The sequence below is a fragment of the Impatiens glandulifera genome, chromosome 1 (genome assembly GCF_907164915.1).
Source record: "Impatiens glandulifera chromosome 1, dImpGla2.1, whole genome shotgun sequence".
In the NCBI taxonomy this organism is placed as follows: domain Eukaryota; kingdom Viridiplantae; phylum Streptophyta; class Magnoliopsida; order Ericales; family Balsaminaceae; genus Impatiens; species Impatiens glandulifera.
Window position 1 is genome coordinate 48,705,241 of NC_061862.1, and position 13,931 is coordinate 48,719,171.

A 13,931-nucleotide genomic window follows, 5' to 3' on the forward strand; every position below is an offset into this window, starting at 1 on the left:
TATGCTATGATTTGTACAAGACCAGATCTAGCACAAATAGTGAGTGTTGTTAGAAGATATATGGTACAACTAGGGAAGGAGCATTGGCAAGTTGTGAAGAGAATATCCAAGTATCTACGAAGAACATTTGATGTTGGTCTCATATATGGATGTTATACACAACGTCTTATTACTGGTTATTCAAATTTTGATTATGCTTGAGATTTTGATTGTAGGAGATCTTTGGTTGGTTATGTATTTACTCTTGGGACTCGGTTGTTAGTTGGAAAGCAACTATGAAACCTAGTGTGACTTTGTCTATAATGGAAGCAGAGTACATGACATTAATGAAATCAATTAAAGAGTGAATATGTCTGAAATGATTAATTAGTGATCTGGGCCTACATCATGATCAAGCAACTGTCTTTTCTGATAGTCTGAGTATCATGAACAGACTAAGCACATTGACGTGAGATATCATTTTCTAAGTACTAAGAAGAGGATAAAGGTGAAAAAGGTAGGAACTACTGATAATCCTATTGATATGTTCACCAATCCAATTCCACATAGAAAGTTCCAACATTGTTTGAACTTGTTTAATGTCAGAAACATTAAAGTTTCCCTAGAGGAAACTTTAGAAGAGAGATAGAGAAGATGGAACATTTGGGCATTGATTATTGCATCTGGGCCATCTGACATTGGCGAATGTATCTGAGCCATCTCGCATTGATAATGCATTTGGGCCATCCGACACCGGTGAGTGCATTTGGGCCATCCGACATCGGCGAGTGCATATGGGTCATTTGACACTGGCGAATTCATATGGGTCATCCAACACCGGTGAGTGCATATGGGTCATTTGACATCGACAAATAAATTTGGGTCATCTAACATTGATGAATGCATTTGGGCTTTCAAGATCGACGAATGTATCTGGGACATCTGAGCATTAACTATTGCACCTAGGACATCTGAGAGAATTCAAGTCAAGGTGAAGATTTGTTGAATAGACTTGAATTGTTGGGTTTTCTTAATGGGCCGACACAATTCTCTATTTGTTAGGGTTTCTGTAATAGGGTTTTAGGGGATCGGGTGTTATATAAACTCATGTTATAACCCTAATTTGTTACGTCATCATCTCTGTAACAATCTTCTTTATAATAGTCTCTCTTCTGGTGAACGTAACTAAGTTTTATCTTGATGAACCACATTAAATCTCTATCTATTTATTGTTTACGTCATTCTCACGCATTTCGTTACAATATATATATAAATATTTTACACCTGAGTTACTCGTATATTGATAAACGAGTTATCTATATTTATTTACAATAATATTTAAATTGTTTTTAGCATATAAACCTTTGATGAACTATATATAATAAATTTATTTGAATATGATGTAGAAAATGGTAGGTCCGTTTATAAAGTTGTGGCGTGGCCTGAAAGGCAGTTGCGTCCATGTTTGATTTATGTCCAGGCAGTGGGAAACAAGAAGTGTCATCTCACTTTTCTCTTACAGATCTAGAGCAGAACACTAAATATAATAACCTTCAAAGGTGTAATGGGGAAGTCAGGGTTATATAGGTTGCGAATGACAATCGTCGCGACAATGAACCACTTGATACAAACAATTTGTCTATATCAGATAGTGTTGTGGTGGAGGAGACTCATGATAGAGAGATTGAAATTGGATCACCGAGTGGTGTATTTGAGTTGGTTACTGAGATTTCAGTATCCACATACAAATCAAAAATCGATCTTTATGTAACGTTTAAAGAGACTCCCTCAAATATTATTAATAAGTTTCATAATATACTTTAGGCAGTTATGTATCAAGAAACGAGGGGTTCACCACATTCTATCACCGAGCTGGAAACTAAATGCGACCTGATGCAAGACACATAAGAGGGAGAGTTGTGGACCTCCATGTGTGACGTGGTTAATGTCTCGTCCATCACATCTCATTATACTAAGATCACAGATGAGTCATTTATGAGGGTGCACGAGATTACAGAGGAAGAGTCGGTTGAATTAGATAAAGATTACGAAATTGATGAGACATTCTTAACTCATAACAGAGGTCGAATGAAAATAAATCACCTTTAAAAGAGATTCTTGCTAAAGGTTCGAAAGTGTGGCCTTAAATTTGTGAAATCCCCTATTTGATGGAAAATTATCAAAGTGGTCAAACGAAAAAAATACATTACATCCTCTTGGGTTTTTTTAATGTTAGAAGTTATCATGACCCCTCCGAGAAATGACCTACACTTAAACTTAAGGCGTTTTAAATGGAAATCAAACCCATGATTCTTGGTCTCTTAGGAACCACTCTTGCTACTTGAGCTACCTTAGTAGGTTCTCCCCTATGTTTCTAAAATCGGGAAAGCGTCGATCGAAGCCTAATCGAAAATACTCTACATAAATTTTAGATGATTGGAAAATTATTAGCTGAAATGTTTGTGAAATATTGATAGCATGAAATGTGATATTCTTAAATTTCTTGCACAATCTAAGTTAGAGTTTTGAAAGTTTTTGTTTAGGGTCCGATTTTTCTTCATGAGAAATTGAGAAAATAAATGTGCGGAAAACCCAGGTGAAGAGACATTTTCTAGTTCATTGTTTGATTACTCTTGAAAAAATCTCAAATCATCGAAACATTATATTCTCTATGTTTATTTACAAACAATCTAAATTCCAAATATTTGATAATTTTAAATGTGACATTTGTTTTTATCATTTTATTATTCAAACTAATTTTAAATAAATGATCGAATGAAAAATGGGACAACGAATTAATGGGCCTCAAGGATACGGATCAATTATATTTGGACTCCAACCAATATAGTTTCAATTTCAAAGAAAATGGTCTTCTTAGCTTCTCTGAAGGGTTAGGGCATTCTTGTACATATCGCTCATCATATCTGTGTGTGATCCTTCCCCTAAATGGCCAGTGGTTGAGTTTTTTGTTTTATTTTTTCTAAGAGTTGAGAGTCCTTATCATGATCAAAATGTTGTTGGTAATAATTATCCTTCATTAATCGATCGTGCATAATTAGAAATTAGCTTTGAGATGATTGGTGTTTTATATGCTTCAGGGGTAGATTCATGGATCATGCTCTATATCATTCCTTTTGTCAACCTTTGTAGCAATTTCATATCTATACCAAGTCAAAGGGATAATAAAACTGCCACTTGAACTACATTTATTTTAATGAGTTCACCAATTCCCAAATGAGAATGTTTGACTTCATTTCTCATATAATTTGGACATTGATATAAGAATTTGGTTTTGACAAATTAAATTTTAAATGAAGTAAAGAAGTAAAGAAGTTGGAAATACTGAAAAATTGAGTTTTTTTTAACCTTCTAAGAACTAATATTTTAGTTTCCCAATTTATAAATATTAAAGAGTTATTTTAAATGAATTTATTCAATATAATCAAAATAATTAATTAGGAAAATTATTGTGGTAATTAATTACAATTAAATTAAAATTAAGATAAGGGCAAATATAAATGATTTGAGATAAATTTTGTATTCATTTTATCCCAAATTAATTAAGAAATATCAAATAAATAATTTGAGATCAATCTTATATCCATTTAAATCTCAAGCTAATGATTTATAAAACTCCAAAAATAGACAAAAATAAAATAAATAGACAAAATAAATATTTATGTCTATTTAAATATTTTATGTATTTTGTAGGTTGAAAATAAAGTCAAAAGAAGTAAAGAAAATTTAATTTCAAACAAACTCCAAGGCTAAAAAATGATTGTGATCTAGTGCAGCTAAAAATAGAAGTAACAAGTGTACGTAGCAGACCACACATTCATCGACCGAGGGCCCAAGCCTCATCCAACGGACAATAGAGGGACGCATCGCCCGCTACAATGAAAGCTAAGCGCTTCCGTGCAGCCCCTGATCCACTAATGGGCGCATAAATGTTGTTAGCCTGAATGCGGACGGAACGTCCGAGCGTTAACGGATGAAGACGTAACGATGTGCCCAGACGCGCGTTCGCACTTTAGCTCGAATCAATGATGTTTTAGTCCCGGCTGATCTTCTTCTTCGCAACTCTTCTCCACATGGTATACTTTAATTCATGTTATAATTCAAGTTACATATTCAAATTGAAATTTTTATATTTCAGTTCAGTTCAACTAGTCTTGAATATTGCTAGATTATTTGTTTTCTTGATTTGAATCTATCCTAAGATCAATTCAAAGCTTTCTTCTGAAATCAATTTGAATGAATCAAGCTTAATCGAAAAAACCCAAATTTTATTTTGAAATTTCTTTAAATCGAATTTTTGTTCTTAAGTTCTAACTTAAGAATTTCAATCATAAAAGTTTCCTACCATCTTTTAAAAGATGTAAGGAGTAATTTTGGATCAGTTCTAATCGGTTTGAGGTATTTTTACATAAAAACTGAAATTTCCAAAAATCTGAAAAAATCCAGTTCTTGAATTGGTCAAAATTGGTACTCAGTGTTCATGTTTTGGTTCTATTTGATCCTAAAATGTATAAAGAAACTATTGGTACGCTCTTTATATTAGATTAAAGTTTTAAAACCAAATATCTAATTTTTACCCAAGAACTGTTCATATCTGATTTGACCCCTTCCCGATCGGATGATGCTTCAGAATGATAATCATTGTCTTCTACATGAGGAATTAAAGCTTCCCATATCTTTAGATCAACGAACGAAGATGTATGGAGAAATCTTCAAATCTGCAGTTTGTTGTTCTTGGTGTGACCGAGAAATCCTAGCATTCGACCGAGGATTCTAGCATAAGTTTGATTTTCGACCGAGAAACAAGCCATCCTCTACTCCCGGCCGAAGATTGTCATTTTGGCTTGATTTTCGAACGAGATCATCAATTTGTGCCTGATCGTCTGACCGAATATATCGTTCTGGCCTAGTTTTTGACCTAGGAGCAGTACGTGTGAACAAGAATCCTTTCTCTATGTTGACTAGGTGCCCAAATTCGTTGACCTCGAGTAAAAACTTACCCAAACTCGCGTGTCTGGCCCGATTTGTAACTCGAACACCTTCCTTAGGGCATGTTTGTATAAGACTTTTAATTTTATTTTTTTTAACAGATAGAATCCCTAAATTATTTTTTAAAAATCCAAAAAAATATAAAACGACCTTAAAATAATTATATAATATTTTAATAAAGGTCTATTTGAATTTTTTTTAATTCTAACACCTTAAACTGATATTTTCATGTACTTTCTTCAACAATTCTTGACATCAATCATAAGTATAAATATTTAAATATTTTTTATAATTTTAAATGCAATAAAAACTCATACAAGTTTAAACTTAAAAAAATAATTGGTTAAATAAAACGTAATAAATCAAAATTTTAAACAAATAGTCAAAATTTTATGAATTAGAGACCGTTTTGTAACAGGTACGGAGGATAAAGCGCGAAAATATTTCATGAGTATCACCAAACATCGAATTCAACATAATCTCTAATTAAATTTACTTTTATATACGTATAAAAATATATTTATTGATTTTAAATTAAAAATTAATTGACGACTCTTTATTTAAATAAATAAATAATCGTTTTAAATTAATTAATTTAAATCAAATATGTCTTTTAATCAAGTTGTAGTCTGATTATCTTCAAATTTAAAAGATTATTTAAATTTCATCACTAATTAATTATTATTATTATTAATTTTAAAACATCAAAAATACATTTTGTATCAATCTTTTTAAGATTTTCGACACACAAATCAATGTTAAAATTTATCGAACCTCAAACTTTCTGAACAAAGGATTTTTCAAGCCTCACAAACCTGATATTTCATTAAACCACCATACTTTATATGTAAAAATAAGTGCATACTTGGAGAACCATTAAACTTATTCCTTACCTACATAATTGCCTTTGTATTGATAATTGTGATTGGATACGTTACAAGTAGTTATTAGATATTACTATTATATAAATAGAAGTAGTGGTTGTATGTAACTTGTCAAACTCTTTAGAAATAGTGTTAGACAATTATTTTCTTAAAATTGATAGAATTAGTGTCTCTTCCGATGATTTGTCATTGTTGGCTCAACCTTAATAAAATTTTGGTTCATTTTACAACCTATTGTCACATCATTAAATATTGTATTTAATATTTTATCATATTCTCTTTTATTTTAAGAGTTGTGTATCAAGTTAAGTCTTGTTTGGTTTGTGAAAGATCTTAAAAATAATAGATCATAGAAAATGATAGATCAATCTTGAGTTCTATTTTAGCAACTCTTGTATATGTTGCGCTCTTGAGTTCTATTTTAGCAACTCTTGTATATATTGCGCTATGTATTCTCAGTTGATGCATTATTTGTTGAGAAGACATATAATCTAAACACACGATAAAAGAAGATATAGAGATAGATGAGTAAAAAATAATAAAGAACACAAGATATAACGAGGTTCGACTAACAATGCCTACATCCTTGGAGTGTCGTCCATTCTATTGATCTTCATTAAATAATGGTCTAAGTAACCCTAGGTTACAATGTCTCTATTTATAGGAGTACATCAAAAGGCATAAAGACTAAATTATTACTCCTAAGCCCAATAAAGGCTAAAGCCCATTATAATATATAAACTCTAATAAAATATATGTCAAAACCCAACAATCTCCACCTTGGGAAAATAACGCACTTATGGAGAGATGATGAATAACTTACAAATTCAACAATCTCCACCTTAATTAATTCCACGTCCCTTAGGAAATACACGAGTCGTACCCATCAATCTCCACATTGACAAAAGTCAAGCCATCAAGAAATAAGTGGGTTCAACACTTCAATCTTTCCCACCAAGGTAGCCCAATGGTAAGAGTCAAATTAAGAAACTAAAATGTCACGGGTTCGATTACATTTGTAAACTCTTTGATTTTAAGCGGGGGGCATGGCTGTGGGGTGTCATTTTAGTTCTCCTTTAATTAAAAAAACACTTCAATCTTCACCTTTTCTCGAGCCATTAATGAGATAACTTTTGTACCCCCACTTCCACTCAAGAGCCCTTAGAATAATAACATCTCCAGCATCGCGTATATCGCACAATCAAAAGGTTATGAGTCACACATCAATCTTCATTGCTCGAGCCATTCACAAGATAAATCATTATACCTCAACTTCTGCTCAAAAGCCCTAAGAAGACAAAATCATACAGTTTATAACACCAAGTAAATTTGGATTGCCATGCTATTTTACCGACGAGAGACATTTAACAACTCTTCTCAATTCGACATATGCGGAAACTAGAATTAACAATTCTTTATAATATCAAAATAATCTTTACCCTTATTTGTCACAAACTAAGTGTCTTATTTTTCAAGTCCAACAATTGACTGAAACCAAAACATTAATTAGACCCAAGACAAACTTTCGTCGTCTACTTTAACAAAATCAAATATCTATCTAAAACTGAGGACATTAAAAACGAACTACCATCGTCTATTTTCTCAAAATAAGATATCAATTGAAAGTGAAAAGACTTAAGACGAACCTTTTATCGTCTACTTCATAACAAATAAATTAGGTTATCCAGACATCTCTTTTCTCAAGCTCAAGATCTGACGAAGCATTTGTCAACTATCTTGCCTAGAATGTTGTACACTCAACAAACTTGAATCTCATACTTCTCCTTGAACAAATTAACTTACAATCTACTAGTTTTTTAATCCAAAAATGACTAGTAATTCAAGAATATTCTTTCAAGATTCACTATCTATATTCAATTGTCTTCACCAATGCTTCAAATGATCATCTTTAGTTTCTTCGAATGAAATCATGAATATCCGAACCTCTCATCTTGCCCCCTTTTCATGATTAAGAATCTTATTCAAGGTCTCAATACTCTCCTCAATAAGATGTCAAATCAATAGCCCCTTTGATGAACTCTGCGCGACTAAAGTCGTAAATCTGCTACTATATTTTCTCTTTCTACCTCTCTTTTAATTTTGACTTCTTCAATAACCCTTTTGAAAAGAAAATATATCCAAACTCATTTAGACGAGAATTTCTTCAAGTCAAAACCCTCACCAAAGTGAAAATTTTTGCCACTTTTGACTATCTATAAAAGTATGTCAATAAGTGATATTCAAATAATGTCATTCATGTATGCCAAAACAATAATCGGTTATAAAAATACTTCAAACTAATTTTCAACAAGATTGAAGATGTATCATTTGTTCTCCACATTCTTCTAGCCAATTCCTGCATAGAAAGAATCTAACAAACCATGTTTATGATTAGTGCACCCTCAACTCATACCTTAGAAATTATCATCTTGGTAGAACCCTTGAGGCACCAACACCCACTTGACAACTTCACACTGGCACTTAACATAGATTTTCAATTAAAACCTACTTATAAGGTTTGGTACAAATCCAAATCTGGCATTCATACACACATATCAAAAACATACTCTTGCAAACAAACCTTAAAGCCATATGCTTTAAATAGAAAACCCTTTACATCTTGCATCAATTGTCTTCCACAATCTGCAAAATTGAATAAGCACTCCACCTTCTTTTTCAACTCCAAATTTCAATTTCCATATTGATGAATATCAAATCTCTTAGAAGATAACAAATCTCCATCTTTGAGAAATTCAAGTCAAACAAGCCTCAATACAAATCCATGATCATAGCAAAAACAAAGTTTAAAGAACTTGATTAAAATCAAACAAGGTTTTACTTGTGAAAATTGGAATCAAATAGGACTTAATCCTATTTTGTGAAATCAAACGAAACTTTAAGAAAAAAAATTTAGTTGAAAATGTCTTAGTTGTTGAACGCTTTCAAAGATTCTTGGCTCCTTCTCTACATATATTATATTATATCATAATATAATATATATATATAACTATATATGAAAATATAGTTTTTTTCATTTTTTATATTTTAATATACCATATCATCCAAATTAAAATAAGTCAAAAGAATAAACATCATCTTCTTCGTTCTAGTGTTAATGCATACACGACGACTTTTCGTTACCTGCACCCATTGGCATTCGAGAAGAATAAATGAACCATTGTCTTCTTCTCTCTTCTTCTCAAGACATCATAACCCAAAAGTAAAAAATATTTTAACGATTAAAGTCTTTACAACGGCTAATTATTCTGCAACCAATATCGTTTTCTCAAACAGCCAACAATCTTCAACAAAAGCAAAAATTTGAAGCAATCTCTTCAGTGACGGTTAAGGTTTCTATAATATATTCATTAATAGATTAGGTTAAATAGTCTCAAAACATGCTCTAATACCACTTGTTGAGAAACGATATAATCTAAACACACGATAAAAAAAAGATATAAAGATAAAATGGGTAAAGATTAATAAAGAACACGAGATATAACGAGGTTCGACTAACAATGCCTACATCCTCGTGGAGTCGTCCATTATATTGATCTTCATGGAATAATAGTCCAAGTAACCCTATATTACAATGTCTGTATTTATAGGAGTACATCAAAAGACAAACAGACTAAACTACTACTTTTAAACCCAACAAAGAGTAAAGCTCATTAGAATATATAAATTCTAATAAAATATGAACTCAAAACCCAACATTATTACCTCTATTTATTTTGTTTATGTATATTGTCACAAATCTATTTATTTTAGATTTTTTTACATATATATTTAGCTATATGAGAGACCTGAATTTTGAATTTGGAAGTATTCTTTTTTGTATGAATCTTGTTTAAAGTTATGGATGCTCCGTATTCAAAGTTGGATGCATTATTACCTCCATTTATTTTGTATATATATGTATATTGTCAAGAATTCATTTATTTTAGATTATATATATATATATATATATATATATATATATATATATATATATATATATGTGTGTGTGTGTGATGAACATGAATTTTGAATTTGGACAATAAATACTTGATGATGATGGATTGAGAACATTTTAGATCAACGTGAATGAGACGGTGAAGATCCTGTAAATAATGAAATCGCAAAATTTTATTGATCAATTAACTATGATAATAAAAGAGTAAACATGATGAAGAAATAAACGTTGGAATTTATTTTGTGTACACTTTAATTAGGCCCTTATTATGCACCATAATCTTATGTCGTTTTTGTTATAATGTATTTTGCCCAAATTATCTATGACATTAATTCCGTCCTATACTAATATTATTAGCTCTTTCCATACCTTTCAAAGTCAAGTTGTACAAGCTCTAACCAGGGACGAATCTATGTAAGGGCTCGGGCCCACCTCGGATTTTTTTTTTTTTTACGGTAGAAATATGAAATTACCCTTAATTTCTTTAAAAAAATCAATATAATTCATTGTTTTTTTTATCTAATTATTAAAAAAATAGTAAAATTTTACTTTTATATATATACTTGTTTTTTTCAAAATTTTCTCGTTATTATTTTAAGCCCACCCTAATTTTTTTTCAAGCCCACCCAGTTCGAAATCCTGGATTCGTCCCTGGCTCTAACGATCTTGGACTCTTCAGTATCCGGTAACCTTATTTTCTTTTTTATTTCTCATTTTGCTTCTTTTGAATCATAATGATTATTTGTTATATATAGTTTATTGTCAACCTTTACTTACATTTAAAATGATCCTCTACAAAATAGTGTTATTTATTATCTATCTTCCAATTTATTTAAAACATAGTATTTTGTTACAAACTAAAGTTAAAATTAAATATATTTTTTATTGCTTATAATATTTTCTTTTATTCTAACATTAGTATGTAATTCCATAATCAGCTTAATCCTATCAATAATTCCATAATGAACTCATTTAAAAATGATTATAAAAGAAGTTGGTCTAGTTGAATAGAAAGTATGTAAATAGTTTAACTTAAGCTAAAAAATAAAATTATTTTATTGAAGAGCTTTCATTTAAAATTTTAAAAATAAAAATAACCAATATATGGTATTTAAAATAGTACCAATGCTATTATACATTAAAAAATAGTGCAAATTTCAATGGATGACCATCATATATTACTAATAATGCTCAAGCTCGTGCCATATTGAGGTTAGGATGTCATATACATTAAGCTAAATGATTTAGGATGATTGGTAGCAAGTTAACTAATCTTTTAAAAATATATATACTACAAAATTGTCACAAATACGACTTTACCACTTTTAAAAAATATTATTTCAAACGTTAAATAAAATAGCTAAAATTATGTATTTAATCAACAGAAAGGTACAGCATGAGAAAGAAGGTCAACTAGTTTTAGCATTAAACAAACTGCAAGTTGCAAGAACATGTTTTGTTTAATTGTTAATATTACTTGAGATAAATTAATCCTTATGAACTCTATAGAATTGTTAAGTAGTCAATTCTCTTATATTCTTCTTTGTTATTTAAGTTGTTAGAACTAATTTTCAAGCTTCATCATGCTATCCACCTTAATTGTGTTTAATATAAAATTAACCATCTAAGAGTCTCTTGTGCTAGCTACAAGTATAAAAATAGGGTCTTTTCTTTAACATTTCATTGCAACTTACAAGTTCTATTGTTAACACAATGCTTTCTTCAAATGATTCCACGTTTTTCTTTCTCGTTATTCTTTTTGTTGCCACCATTTTAAGCCCTCTCGCCAATGGTCAAGGCTTGAAAGTGGGGTTTTACGAGAAAACCTGCCCAAATGCAGAAGCCATAACAGGGAAAGTGATTGGTCAGGTCATGTCGGTGGCACCTAGCCTTTCCGGTCCTTTGTTGAGGATGCACTTTCATGATTGCTTTATTAGGGTTTGTGTTTTTACATGCTTTTTAGCATAACAACTCACTTATTATTTTTGTATTAATATATGTAAACTAACTCTTTATTTGTATATATGTGTGTTATTCTTGTGTAGGGTTGTGATGGATCAATTCTACTCGATTCTCCAAAGAATGATACTGAAAAGTACTCGCCTCCGAATCTAAGTCTTCGAGGGTTTCAAATCATTGATAAAGTTAAAGTTGCATTAGAGAAAGAGTGCCCGGGAGTTGTCTCGTGTGCCGATATCTTGGCCATTGTAGCAAGGGATGTGTCAGTCGCGGTGAAAACTTATAAATCCTTACTTACTAGTGTATATGAAAAATTGAAACCTTTGTTTCAACACCTAATTGATTTTTTTTTCTTTCAAACCAGACTAAGGCACACTTTTGGGAAGTCGAGACCGGTCGTAGAGATGGAAAAGTATCAAAACTAGCTGATGCTTTGAACTTGCCACCTCCATTTGCTAACATATCATCATTGAAATCAGATTTCCTTCAACGTGGTCTTAACACAAAAGACCTTGTAGTCCTTTCCGGTAAGAAAATATTTGCTTGTTTAAAACCATAAATGATATATATGTTGTGAGTTGTGCCTTATAAGTAAAGTTTACTGCAAACTAATTTGGTATTTAAATTGTTTATTCTGTTGACTTTAGCTCATTTAATTTAGGATCTTCTGACCTAAGAGTTTAACTATTTATTTGAAGTCAATTAAAATGATGTCATGAGTCATGACTAGTTTTGTAGACACGACTTTCATTTGACTATGTATCAAAGAAAACAAAAATCTTATTTTTTCCAAAAATATTAAAAATTGTTTAGGCGGGCACACGTTGGGCACATCCCATTGCTCTTCATTCAACAACCGACTCTACAACTTCACCGGAAAAGGCAACATTGGCGACTCAGACCCTACCTTGGACTCAGAATACGCAAAGAGGCTAGCAATGAAATGCAAGCCGGGAGACCAAACAACGTTGGTGGAGTTGGACCCCGGGAGCTTCAAGACATTCGACGTGAACTACTTCACCCTCGTGGGTAAGCGACGTGGGCTGTTACAATCGGACGCAGCACTTCTTGACGATAAAGAAACCAAAGCTTATGTCGAGAAAGCTGCGGCTGGTGGATCTAGTTTCTTCAAGGACTTTGGTGTGTCAATGGTTAAGATGGGCAGGATTGGTGTCCTCACTGGAAAGAGTGGTGAAATCAGGAAGGTTTGTTCTATGGTTAATTAAATTTAACCAATCATTTATGATGTTTAATTATATGTGTTTGAAGGTTAAACCATACAGTTGGTGTACTTCCTATTCAAGAAATTATTACTTATTAATTCTCTGTCGTTGCATTACAATTAATAAAATCGTTCTTAATTTATAGAGCTAAGAAATTGCATAACCCTGGCAGCTAATGTAATAGGATGTATGAATAATGTTTTGGTATCGTTTTTTATACATATAAGGCCAAGGTAATTGGTTCATATTATATTTAATTTAATCTGGTTAGTACCAGAGTTAAATTGGGAGTAGTTATCAAGTTATATGATAGGGATAAAATATTTAAGTAAACTTTTTTTCAACTAAACAATCTTATTAACTGTGGTAAAAATCAAACAATAATAGTACAAGTCAAGCCATATGTTGGCATGAGTTTATAATTATATATATAAATCATCAAAATAGATAAACAAATTGCTCCAAAAAAAGTTTCTCAAATCAAGGTTTTAAAAGAACTAGGATTAACTTAATGTTGAATTCCCTTGCAATATATATGTGCCACATTTATTAAGTCTAACCCCATTTCTCGGTTGGTGTCATTGTAAAATAGTTGGATCTTTTATCAAGCTTAATTTTTTTAGAAAACTTAGATTTCGTCTTGACCGTTCCACTCTTTACAAATTACAAGATAATTTCATTTTTCGTTATCAATTAGGAAAAGGACAAGATCAATATATTCTTGTCTTGACAAATTTTTTCTTCTATTGGCATATAAAAACACTACAATTTAAAGAAATATATCTCTATCGAGCGCTCAATAAAAAATGTTCGAAAAGATCTTGGACAAGCGAAAAGGCTATTTGGGATTTGATTTTGAGCAAGTTTGGATGAAATGTTAAGGTGAAGAAATCTCTTTTAAATTCTTTGTGGAGTGACTTTAAG

The 13,931-nt window shown here is 31.2% G+C and overlaps 1 protein-coding gene across 1 annotated transcript; it reads left to right on the plus strand.

The window, feature by feature from the left end:
- The first annotated feature begins 11,532 nt into the window (after positions 1–11,532).
- On the plus strand, positions 11,533–13,023 carry LOC124922191 (peroxidase 27-like). The gene is made up of 4 exons (XM_047462926.1): positions 11,533–11,763; positions 11,871–12,056; positions 12,149–12,311; positions 12,598–13,023. Exons 1-4 carry the CDS (start codon positions 11,539–11,541, stop codon positions 13,008–13,010), a joined length of 987 nt encoding a protein of 328 aa, XP_047318882.1. The 5' UTR covers positions 11,533–11,538; the 3' UTR covers positions 13,011–13,023.
- Positions 13,024–13,931: the final 908 nt, after the last annotated feature.